Raw genomic sequence first — 13,185 nt, forward strand, 5'->3', positions numbered from 1 at the left:
GGCCAGCAGCCGCATGGCACGTTTAATTTCAAGGGAAGAACATCTGACTTCTACATGCAGATCAACAAATAAATAAATCAAACCAAGTATATGTTCTGGCTTCTTTATTTACGACCATTAATTACACCGTTATGGGCATCTCTGTTAGGGGACTCTCACAAAGCTTCTCGCGAGATTGACCAGGAAGAGTGCCAAACTGCATCATGCGGGAACATGGTCCCCTTTTAGGTTGGGATGAGGGTTTGGTGTCAGCGTTAGTCAGGGCTCAGGTCTTCACAGCAGCTGAGTGAAAAGCAGCTGTTAGAGCCAGGCCTATAACGAGGAGGAACAGAAGCACGCTCAGCAGCACTGCATTGAGAAGAGTGGAATAAAGCACACGGAAGAATTAGCCCAGCTCAAGTCAAAGTAAGTTTATTCATGTGAGATCAGTTTGGACATGATCAGACTGAAAACCTTTCTCCATCTGAGCACCTTGAGGAAATACACAGAACCAAAAATCCAGGACAACAACAACAAAACAATCCTGAAGTCACAGGCACGCCTCGCTAATTGAGGGTGGCCTCAAAGCACCGCCGCACACTTACATGCGAGCTGCTGGGCAGCTTGTGTTTGCAGCGCTCACAACACATCTGACACTTCTCAAGAGGGGACAGAACTGTTTACAGGAAGCCATTTGTTACAGGGGCCTGCCTCTCCTCCCCCCGACCCCAGCAACGTCCCTTTCCCACCCCACCTTTCATCAGAAGCTTATCTAGTGCCCAGACAGCCGGCCAAAAAGCTCATGCAGGTTGGAATTTGAAACCACAGATTCTCAGACACTGCGGCTGGGGCAAACAGTGCCGCCATCAATTTTAGAACTAAATTTCAGGGAGTTTTGATTCTATTTGTACAGGGGGTAATGAGTAGCTTGGGATGTGAACACTAACCCCAGGGCATAATTCTGAGAACAGGATGATAGATTCTCAGTCTCCTGCTCTAATTATACAGGCAAAAATTGGAATGGGAATGAGAAGAGACAAGAACAGGATTCAGGTCCCTCATCAGCTTAATGGCATCATTTTCCCAAGCACTGAAATTTTTCAAGGGTTAGCAAAAAACGTGAGAATCGCCTCCACCAAGAAAGAAAGAAAGAAAGAGACTCTCAAAAAAAGTATAAAATGCAGCAACTGAGTTTCGCAGTAAGCAAAGCTGTGCACAGAGCTGTCACTGCAGAAGCAGCAATCACCAAGCAACCGTTCAATACAGTAAAACCGTAAGGCACTAATAATGTTCCACTCATTACAATCAACACATGACTACAAATTGACATTCATAAATTAAAAAAAAATAAAAATCACTGTACATTTTAAAAAGGCAACTTTTCCCATTTAAAAAGTTTCAAATTTTCAGCTCCAAGAATTTTCCTGCCTCCCACCCCCATCCAGGCATCGCTGAGTAGTTACATGGAGTATTTGATCAGAAGTTCTGCTGGTTAACGCATACCCATTACAATGAAACATCCCAAGGCATAAGCAGAAAACAATTTGTTGAGAAGTTACTCGCCAATCCCATTAACATCACCAACAAACGTCAGAGGTGTCAGTCGGTCACCCTGCTCACCGCAGTACTGCAAGATGCTCAAATACCACCATACTAAGTGCAGTCACGTGTTTTTAGTGCTGACTTGCACCTACCTTTCTCTTCAAGACAAAACTCAAGCTTTAAAACCCTGGAGTTTGAGGTCCCCTATGCAGCCATAGGCAGAGGAGCATGGGGGAAGACAGCAGCACTTGCTCATTGATGCTATTCCACGAGTACGCTTCAGTCCCCGTCTGGAAGCCCATGTCCAAGAGCAGCCAGGTCCCTTTAATTCCATTCTGCTTCTCTTTGCTGGAGATGAGCAGTTGCCCAATGAGTTTGAAATCAATGACACCAGCTTCCTTCAGAGGGTCACCTGACAGTCCCATTTTGGTCAGTATTGATCAGAGTTCAAATAACAAAGCAGTAGTGAAAGTACTTGTGTCCCATTACTGATCCCCAAAGCCATTCAAGGATCCTTTAGACACAAAGGATCTATTAAGGCTTATTCTCAGAGATCACAGTAAAGTATTGCACACTATTTGTCTGCTTAAATAGTTAAAAACCAAAATCTCATTTCCCAGAGATTAGTAATATTATTATTATTAAAAAATGCTAAAACCAAATATGGAGGTAACTTCTCCATGTGAATCTACTGGAATACGTGACAGTGAATAGCTCGGGATAGCAGAGGTCCGTCTGTGCAGGGATTTAGCAATAGCACTTTTTAAACAACTGGACAGCGCAAATTCCAAATAATTATTTTTGCCCTTTCTAAAAGCTAAAGTGATCATAATGAATGTACTGTATGATTTCACCGGCACAAAAGAGCATCAAAATTCATTGCACGACACCTCTCTACTGTCAGTTTTAAACAGTTGACCTTTGGTCAGGACATCCAGAAATAAATAAGAAACGGTATAGCAGTGAGACCACCCAACAGAAGACCCTAGTGTGACTGCTGACATGGAAGAGTCTGGTAGGCGGGGACAATCCTCCAGTCCCATGGATTGTCTGTCTAGCTTAGGTCAGCAGCTCCATGATGCAGGTGGTCTCAGGACGAGTATTTGGTACTTCACTATTGAGCTCGCAAAGGCAGGTCAATCAAGTCTTGCAGAGCCATTTTGAATTAGTCCAAACCTGGAGGATGTAAGAAACAAGTCTCCCAGAGTTTTGACTTGTGTCCCAGCTGTCAGGTCCGTACAACAGTCCTTCCAGAGGCAAGCAGAAGTCACTCAGCCAGCATTCGCAGGCGCCGCTCATGCAGAAGCAATTTGATCTCCCTCACTATTAATGGTGAAATGAACAGGATTGTTGAACTCGTCTGTGAAAAGAAGCACATCCAGGACAATTAGCACAGAGCAACCATAGCTGCAGCCATCCTGCGCTCCAATGTGCATTCAAGGCCTCCTCAGAAAGATACAGGCTAAGAGAAGCAATGACAAAGTGGCACAGCAGGTGGAAGGACTGAGCTTGCAGGAAAGCTCATAAGATTTCAGCTGTCATGATCTTCTCTTCATTAAGAAGATGAGCTCTTCACCTCCTCAACAGCCTTCCTCCTGGCCACCTCTGCTGCTTACCAAAGTGGCCTTTTCCCTTGTTAGCACAGATGCAAAGACAATTCCTGGCACTTCCAGCAGGGAAGAACGGGTGAATTGTACAGCATTCACCACTGTGGCCATGCTGAGGAGATCAGGGCCTGAATGGTCTTCACCCCCAGTGGTATACCAGGGCAAGACATTTTCATTTTAGTTTCATGATCCTCATCGCTCCTTCCACTAATCTTCAAGGGCTAACAAACAAGCAGCTTAACTTCAGCTCCCTGAAAATATTAGGAACTACATATCATGAAGATGAAGGAGGAAAAAGTCCTTGCCTTGGAAGTCAGTCAGGTGGTATGAGCTTTATGAAATGCATACAGATATTTTTAGGCAAGTATTTTTGTGCCTCTGCCACAATCTCAGTTCCCGTTGGCCAATGTGACTATAAAGGATCCAAAATGAACCCAGCTGATTTAGACACCCTGAGGCAAAGGCACAGCATAGACCACTTTGAGAATGGCATCAGAGTTTGCAGCTGCTGCAGAAATAGATTGCATGCCTAAGTCACAATTTTCAGGTTCTCATAAAAACTTTCTATCGCAAATTGAACTTTGACAAAGAGTTCTAAAAAAGGAGATTTCTTACCATTAGAATAAAGAAATAGAAAACCCACATCCAGCCCAGGTTCTCCTGGATCAAAGACACTAGATACTAAAAAGAAAGGGGGAAAAAAAATTATTCAAACTGGGAAGATAAGCATGACTTTCAGGCATTACTCTTTCATTTTCTAGAATTTGTGGGCCGTTAACACTCCATACAGAGCTGATCACAAAACCTTCCAGCTGATCTTTTCCTGTCAGAAGAGATGACTCAGGACAGCAGCCTTTCTGTATAAAACCCACAGTCTCAGCAAAGCGGAGATACCATCCTGAAGCTTTACAGTAACTCTTAGCAGCATAAAGACAGAACTGAACTAGTTTCAAAGGGTGACAAATTGACTCCGCTGAATACAAGGTTTTTGCACAGAACACTGGGACATAAGTGGATGTAAGTACTCTCAGAAGAACTAAAAGCTCTAGAATGGCTTATAAATTACACAGGACGCATTTTCAAGAGCTGTGCAACCACTGACTACTTAACCCTTCATCGCAGGCAAGACACTTGAGACTACAGTCTGTTCTGAACTGCATCCTAGTTCAATAGGACTATACAGGCTACAAAAGAAAATGTATTCCCAATTAGCAGATTTATATTCAGATGCTGTACAAGGGCCTCCCTTCTTCACTACTGGGTATATTAGCACAAAACAGGATCTGAATTTCTAACATGTGCATTGTGCATTTGCTGTTATTCACACACCCCCAGAATGACATCATGGTTGTCTCTGTTGAAATAAATGCAATGTTAGAATGGGAGGCAGGTGGAATTTTTCAGAACTAAAGACCCAATTTTTATGATGATGTAAGTTTGAGTGGTATGTGTGGGGGAAGACAGAAGCACTGTAGACAATGCAAGAAGAACATTGAGTGTAACAGTGCAATTTAAGATGTCCACAAAGCACTTGTAATTTTCCATGTTTAATGGAGCTAAGCAGCATCTTTCCTACAAAACAGAGGCTGAACGATTGTATTTATCAGGCGATCAATAGCAAGTACAAACCCAAATCCCTTTCCAGAAAAGAAACTTGTATGCCTTGCCTGCGTCCTTGGTATTTTACCAGCACTAGAGGATGCCTGGAATAGAACTGGCTCCAATCTTTCTACTAAATCCTCCCCTCCCCAAAGCACCACTGTGTTCTTCCACATAGTTAACACTTGTATTTGAGAAGAAAGAATGTCCCCAGTGGGCACACTGTCAGATTCCTTTTCGGCAACAGTCTAGTCTTCAGACCTCTGGCAGCATACTGTAAGGACTAGCAAAGCAAGTGGCACTGGATTTACAAGGTATAAAAGACATCCATAGATAAAAAGGGGAACCACAAATAAGAGCAAACTTTAAATTACTTTATAAGCACTGTAACATTCATAATAGGTATTCTAATTTTACTCAGTTATACAGGTAAACTTTTCTGTAATCAAAGGTTTTGCTATTACCTTTGAACAAAAAATCCCAAAGAAACTTAATATTTTATTTCTGCTCTTTGTGAAGCTGACCTTTACTAGCTTTTTGGAGTTCAGGATATGAAAGTCTCTGAAATTCATGTGAATTATAAAAGTGCCATAAAATTAGCACTATGAATACTTAGTTTAGTTCTTAATTCAACTGCTTCCACTGGAAGCTTAAAACGCACATGTTCCCTTGGTTGTTTCTTAAATAAATAATTTTTTTTTAAAAAGTCAACCCTCACTTTCTCTCTCTCTTTCTCTCTCTCCATGTAACTTTGGATTGAGGAATGAGCTAACATCTCTAACCACAACAGAGACTGCCTCCTTCCCCAGACCGCTATTTTCCTTTGGTAGCCTCACCTGGCCCACTGCTGCACCAATACTGCCAGTTCCATCCACAATTCCTGTGACTGTTGCCAGAGCCTCACTGCTGCCTTTCACCAGATCCTGGCGCCCCAGGTCAGCAGAAATTGCAGAACTGATCATGTTAGAAGGGCCTCCGATGAAAAATCCTGGAAGTGCCAAGAAAACAGCCTTGGTGCAAAACAAGCATGAGGAGAGATTCTCAACAGAACATCTTCAAAACACATATTTTCTACCATGCAAAGCTCAGGAAAAGGATTAAGTCTAGGGACAGTGGTCACAGACTAATTGTAGGTAGCAGTGTACCCTCACAGCTGAAGCATACGGCCATGGCACACCTTGTGTACCTGGAGTACACACAAAGAAATTGCCAACAACCACATTTTCATCCAACAACAAAAACAAGGTAATTAGCTGTGGCACACTCTGCAGGAAGAGTCAAGATACACCAAACTGAATACAGAAAGCTACTTTTGAACAGCATGCTTATACAAACCCTCAACACAAAGCAGATTTAGACACATTTCTACTTTGGAGTAGTATACCCCCATGCTACTGCCTCATTCTCCAGGGACTGGTGAAGGCGATGGAAGGGGAAAAAAATGCAACAGGACAGAGAGTTCTGAAGTAGGAGTGTTTGAAAAGAAAGGCTCTATTCATGCAGGCTAATCTTAATTCCATAACATAGCACAGTATGTCTGGTAGCACACAAAGCTTGTGACCTCTCACAGTACACAGGGCATTTGGGGTTCTGACAGACAAACACCCTCAAATTTGAGCTGCAGCTCATGACTTTGCCGTATATACACTTCCTCAGATACCAGATCACTGCTAGGTATTTTGGCATAAATCCATCCTCATCATACTGAGCCAAGGCAGACCCCTTTAGTTCCAAGCCATTATTCTAGAGTCTATATTCTATACCTCCCTCTGTAAGGCAGTTTTCCTACAGCTGCATTCCAAAAGTAACAGAAATTGGGCCCCAGATTTTACTCTTTCTGCAAAACCAGCAGAGACAGCAGCACACACAAATGCATGGCCACCACCTGAGGCTGGTGTTACTGATTTTTCTGCAATGTATATACATGTCTACTAGCATAACAGTGGCATTTGATAAGGTACCTGTAATTGTCATGATGACAGCATTGATAGGTTTGCTGTTTGGAGAACCTGCAAGAGAAAGTCCAGATAAGTGTAAATAAAACAAACGAACTTGAGAAAGCCACTTATTTAGGATCAGAAAGAAGCATGCAAACGTCCAGTTTGAACTGCTTGTTCAATTAGCTACACAGTGACAAGAATAACTACTATTTGACTAGAGACTTCTACAGAGATTAGTCTTACTGCAAAGGCATTTAGAGACTAAAGACCCAGAAGTTTCCCGACAGCACTTTAGAGTAGAAAACTCACCTTTGCCATTAAAATTTTGTGCCCTATTTTGACATCAGATTTACCTGGCTCTGGGTTCCAGCCCTTGTTATGCCTCTTTCTATGACACAGAGCTTGCATTTACCCTCCTTGAAAGTCCATTTGAACAGTAAGAGAATCCTCCCTCTGCCTCTCTGGGGAAGTTAGACTCAACTCAATCTCTCCCACCATAAAGTATTCCGCACTTGAATCACCCTTCAACTCATTCTGAATTTTCCAACATCTTTTCTAAAATACAGAGATTTGATCTGGAGGTAGTAATCCAGCAACTGCCTAAACAATGCTGCACAATAAAGTAAAAAAAATGCAAAACCCCGTATCCTCGCTGCTCCTTACAAAGCCATGCTTGGGTATCTACAGGTTCTGCTTGCCTTTCCAGGTACAGGAGCATACTGTGTACATGCAGCTGGTTTTCCACCACAGTCTCTCAGTGCCCTTCAGACACTGTTTTCCCTGATGCCTCACTTCCAGGCATCACCTGAATTCCTAACTCACCACTTCAACTTAGGGCCCATGCATGGTCAAGTTATCACGCGTAAGGCAAGTTGCAGCCTTCTTCACATATTCTCAGGACATTATTACTCTTATGTGCAACCCACTATGAGCATGAAAAGGTTTCCTGGTTTGGCTGATGGACATTTAATTATCACACTGCAGTAACTTTGTATCACCTGTCTGAGCCTTCCCTATCTGGCTGGACAGAGCTCAGCACAAGACACTTGGACCTCTGGCTGCTCTGCTATGTAGAACAAACTTCAAGCTTCATCAGCAATAATTTTATATTTGCTTCCAATTCACTTTTGAAAGTAATGAGTTAGCACAAGAGCCTACGAAACTCCACCGAACCCAGTCCTTGCTATTTAATGATTATACCTTATTGACCTTGCTTTGGGACCGTCTGAGTAAGCCAGCATGCTTCTGAAAGGCATGCTTTACCGTTCGTGTCCAGCTCTGGCAGCGATTTCTGTCCAGAGATCTCAAAGCGCTCTATAAAAGCTGGTCTGTATTGCCACCCCATTTTGGAGGAAGACACAGAGAAGTGAAATGACATCCCAGGGAGTTAAAGCACTCTGGTAACACAGGACACCATGTCTAAAGACACAAAACTGTTACACTTAGTAGAGCTTCATAGATGTTTCACAGAAATGAGAGCTGCCTGTTTCATTCCACTCAGTTTTCCTGACAGACTCCTTTCAATAACCTATCACTGAGAACTATATCTACTATAAAAGAGGCAGAAACTCTTCAATTTCACCACTTACAGAAGCATAAGTGGTGAAGGCTAAGAGCTTCTGCCTCTTTGTAGATACTCCAGCACAGATCCGTCCCCAGATTCTCTTCCCTCTTACTATAGGGATGCACCTGAGATTTCCTGCTCTGCCAGTTGGGATGTTGATACAATGACAATGCCAAAAGTCTCACTGACACTGGAGAGGGATCACTACCATAACTCACCAGTACAGGGAAATCCAACCACTCAGCTAATTCTTTTCTACCTCATTAACCAGAGAACAGATTTATTTCTGTGCAGTCCCACACTTCAGGCAAAACAGACCAAAAGGCACCACCCTGATCCAGAAGCAGTTTCAAGACCAGAAAGCATAATTAGAACAGGCTGTGCTCTGGTTCTTTCTAAGTACCACCAAATGAACCTCTTATCACTGCGCAGCAAAAGCATACTCACGGCTGTATCCAAAGAGAGAGCCTACAGCAAAGAGCAGGCTAATTGCTAGCACTGGGGCTCTCTTCTGTAGCACATCAGAAATCAAGCCCTGGATAGTCCCACCTGCAAAAAAATAAATCATTGTCAGGCTCAGGATTCTAACATGAACAAAACTCATTTCACTGAGTGCAGTGGCCTCTTGCCTTCTCATCAATACTCATTCTCTCTAAAATCCTGAAAACTAAGTCTCATGCCCTTACCGCCTCAGACACAGAGACAACAGTAAAGTTAAGTGTCTCAGAGCAGGGAAAACTACTCATACTGCTTTCCCAGGAATTTATTACTTCTTTTTTTCTGGCATACAACTAGTCAATGCTCCTGCTTTCCTTTTCCTTCCCTTATAGGACCATCAGAGCTCTAGGATCACCACAACTCTGGATGTAAGCAAGCTTAACATTGTGGCTGGATTCTTTAACAGAAAGTGCAGGAAAAGGCAGTTGTTTTTCACAGGCAAAGCATTAGCACACAGGGGCCTCACATTCCCTGCTGTCCCACCTACCTGGGGTAGGTGCAACTAATTGCAACAAATGCCGATAGCTGATAAGAATCGCCTTATGTATCACTGCTACCTCTATAAGAACTTCTCTGCTGGTAAAAACTAGGATGTTGAGAAAGCCTAACATAGAAAAGGCCACAGAGGCAAAAAAACTGACCCTGAACAGACCAAAACAAGGATGTCTATTCTAGGAAAGCTAACTGGACAAGGTAATAAAGCAAGAAACTGAGCACAGGAGAGTGGAAGTCTAAACACATATACAATATGTTCTTTATCCTGGAGGAACAGGGTCAGATTTTGCATCCAGCAGAAACAAGTGCAATCACATTTTATTTCTGAACATAACACAGTTGTGCCTGCTCCGCTGAGATCTGCACTGAGTCTGTTCTTACAAATACAGGACAGAAGGGACAGTACAGAACACAGTAAGCCCAGATCTAAACTATTCCTCAAGGGTACCTGTCAGAAAGGAAGTAGCAAGCAGCAGGGACACCATTTTGTACATGGCACTTTTCAAGAAGTCCTAGTCAGTAAAGAAAAATGCCTGCTGGGGGTAATGTCCAAGAATACGATAGTGCCCTTTAAATTATATGTAAACTCTTCAGGGGGCTCACATAGGTTGTGTTTTCGGAAAAAAACAGACAAGCAGCCACATACATCACTAGGCTTTTCATATATTCAGTAAACAGCTAGATCCCACTGAACACGACTGCTCTGAGCTGCATTCGCTGTCTTTCATTTTCAAACACTAGCAGGGCAACTGCAGGAGGATGTCATTCACTTGCTCACTCACCTATGATTCCTCCCACATCATACCAGATTGAGAGCTGGTCAGCTTCTGCTTCTTTCCATCCAAAGTTGTTGCTGAGGTAGAAGGGAAGCCAGAAGAAGAAGGAGTAATTCACCAGTTTCAAGCAGGCATAGGCCAAAGAGTACTGGAACAAAGAGAGGGCCAGCAAGCAGTTAGCACTTGAGAAATACAAACAGTGTTTCTGCTTCTTCCCATAAAGCTCTGTATCCAGTTAAAGCTTTCAGGGGGGAAGTGCTTCTGCATTTCACCTGAGGCGGCAGCATTATGAAAGCTTAATGCTGAACATCAAAGGGGACCCAGGAATACAAAAATCACTGTCAAGAAGGTTATTTTCTTTTCACTGAATGCAACAAGTTAAAACACTTTCAGTGTAATCTTGAGAGGAAATGACACCAGGCTTCAAAAAATGAAGGAAATTTAATTCATCTTCTGAAGAGAAGGGAGCCAACCATGTGACATGAAACAAGCTTGAGATTTAGTCATCTGTGCATCATGCTGAGAAAAGTTATGTGAAGTAGTTCCTCTGTGCTATTTTTTGCTGCTCAGAAGGCTCATCTGCTTACACCACCAGAAGAGAAAGCTTCGTTCATAATCCCCGGGCAGGTATTCCAGGACACAAGATGAAAGGTTTGGCCAAAGCTAAGCACATGCTTCCAAACCCAACAGCTGAGACAGCCTCCTGCTTTTGGCTGCTGGGCTCGAGTTCTCCTTAGCTAGCAGGAGATCTCCTTCTTTAGAGCTTTCACATGTGTGGCAAAGATTTGTTCTCTGGGATTGCTGGCCCAGCATGCAGAGGGACGAGGCACACTATTTCAGTAAGGCCTCCTGATAAACACTGATACAGCAGTTCAAGGAACCCATATTTGAAGAGGTAAACAAGGATGATGGCAGAAAAACCGACCTGTTAGAATCACAGCTTTTGAGACTGTATGTGTATGTACACACTTGTCTTTGCATTTCAAAAAGCATATCTTTTTATATATTAAACTGGAAATAATCTCTTCTAAATTTATATTATTTTAATAGATATATCCTTTTTAGCTGTATTATTAAGGCTTTTTCACTCTTACAGGACACAAACTAATCTCCAGCATACATATAAGATATGGGGATGTTTGGTAGAGTTCTCCTGCCTCTGGGTGTGAAAAGTGCACTGTACGAAGTGATATTTATTACAACATGCTTAGAAACTGTCTACCAGATTTTCTGAGTGATTGAACATTGAATTTCTAGAGGCTCAGGGGAAAGCTGTCTGTACTAAAACTCTTCTACCATATCACTCAGCAGGAGAAGAGAGGAACTACAGAAAAAAATATGTCAAATAAAGTCTTTGTAGAATCTTGACAAGACTTTGGAGGTTCTCTCGGTATTTGGTCTCTTACTGATCTGACACAGTGTCCTGGTTTGGCTGGGCACTGATCTGACATCAGATGAAACTCACAGACTCAGAGGTGTTCATGCTGCTGGGTTAATGCACAGAACATGTCCTCAAAATCCCAAGTACGGAAACAGCAATGTCAGTTGTATAGTACCTCCTTATGTTCTGGCCAATGAAAAAAGTCACACATCAACTGAGGCAGCCTCCACCACTACGAAATTTTGCCTAAAGGTTCTTTGTACATCAGCCCATTCTTAGCACCACCAAAACCAAGCCACAGTTTATAGGGCATTTAGCCGTATTAGGAAAGAACTCAAGATGGGCATGCTTTCTTTTGCCATCCCTCAACCAAGGTCTTCACAACAGAACTGTGGCTGTCCAGCGCTCTAAACACTGACAATCCACCCATCCCTTCTAGATTTTGTGTTGCCTTAATCATAACCACCAACCACTTTACTCATTAAGGGTATATGACAATATTCAGTAGTTCTGCTTCATGAACAAATCCAGATAGTTCACACTGTATTACTGAGCCAGCCACCCTGCCCCCTTTTTCTTGTACTGGTTCTAGTATTCAGGGGGCACACAGCCGACTGACACAGAAAGTTAACCATGTTTTTTAATGGCAGGTTAATTTTTCAGCTGAACCAAACCCATGAATTGGGCAATACTGCTGATGCAGAAGTACAAGTTCTCACACAAGGGACAGGATGAGGATGTGTGGAAACTGGCCTTGTTTCCAGTTGTTTATAAAAACCACGCCTACTTTGCCACATGTTACATCATGCTGATTAAGGCTTTTCAGGCCAGCTTTCTGCTTTAAGGCACCTAAAAAAACCCCAAATCCCAATATCAGTGCCACAGACTGCTGTGTGATGCTCAGCTAGCAGTGAGAATCCCACTCCTCAGGGCAGCGTAGCTACCTTACCAAGAAAGCATCCTACAGCCACCTTTGCTCATGGCCTGCCTTCTAAATTCAGCAGCAAAAAGGGCAGGATCTCTGCTGCCCTTAGTTGGCTCATTACATGCACTACATGAAGCAGGAGTCTGATGGGAAGAGCAACATGCAACCACATACCCGGACAGTGTTATAACCGATGCACACAAGGATAACTGTCCCAAACCCAAGGTTTTAACAGCATAAGAAGTCAGATGTCAACAGCTACAACACATGGTCAACATACTAACAATGATGTCAACAAATGCTGACAAAACAGAAAGTCAGCTTTATGTTTAACAACATAAGTCAGATCTCACTCAAGAATCTGTGTCCTCACCAGTACTACACCCGGAAGGCAACAAGCCTGGAAAAAGCCAATGGCCTGTGGCTGGTTGTCAGTGTCAGCTGCTTGAATAGAGTAGTTCCGGTCATCATCATCTGCATCATCACTGCCCATTAAAGGTCTGTTGGCATCTTCCTCCACACTGATGTCTTCATCTGCTCCAAGCTCAGGGAGGCCTAAGTTTTACAAGGGATATGCAACAGGAAAAACGGACCACAGCCTGTTCACCCTCTCCCCATTCTAAAGCTACGCTCGCTTCTTTTAAGCAATTCTCCCTTCTGGCAATTCCCTTGCTCTCCCATACCTCCATCCTCCTTTGGCTTAGAAACTCTTCTAGATGGTGTTCTGCAGTGTCGCCAGTTTCTACCCTTTGTCTTCTAGTGCTCTTGAAAGTATTCTGTCTGATCCTGACGTCGGCTTTTTCTGTTCTGAGTGTCTGGCCATTAGTTGGAAGACACAACAAATTAGTGCATTTCCCCCCTTATTTAGTGGTTGGGATC

The 13,185-nt window shown here is 43.0% G+C and overlaps 1 protein-coding gene across 2 annotated transcripts in view; it reads right to left on the reverse strand.

The window, feature by feature from the left end:
• SLC37A3 (solute carrier family 37 member 3) overlaps positions 1-13,185 on the reverse strand; it is a 25,325-nt gene continuing 12,140 nt past the window's right edge. For both annotated transcript variants that reach the window (XM_072871961.1, XM_072871971.1), the window contains exons 9-15: positions 12,680-12,861; positions 10,007-10,148; positions 8,679-8,780; positions 6,689-6,736; positions 5,564-5,715; positions 3,744-3,809; positions 1-2,881 (exon numbers count right to left, since the gene is read on the reverse strand). In XM_072871961.1, the coding sequence (XP_072728062.1) occupies positions 2,789-2,881; positions 3,744-3,809; positions 5,564-5,715; positions 6,689-6,736; positions 8,679-8,780; positions 10,007-10,148; positions 12,680-12,861 (785 nt within the window). In that variant the 3' untranslated portion in view covers positions 1-2,788. The remainder of the gene's footprint in view (positions 2,882-3,743; positions 3,810-5,563; positions 5,716-6,688; positions 6,737-8,678; positions 8,781-10,006; positions 10,149-12,679; positions 12,862-13,185) is intronic.

Source organism: Ciconia boyciana, chromosome 1, assembly GCF_034638445.1.
Source record: "Ciconia boyciana chromosome 1, ASM3463844v1, whole genome shotgun sequence".
Taxonomy (NCBI): domain Eukaryota; kingdom Metazoa; phylum Chordata; class Aves; order Ciconiiformes; family Ciconiidae; genus Ciconia; species Ciconia boyciana.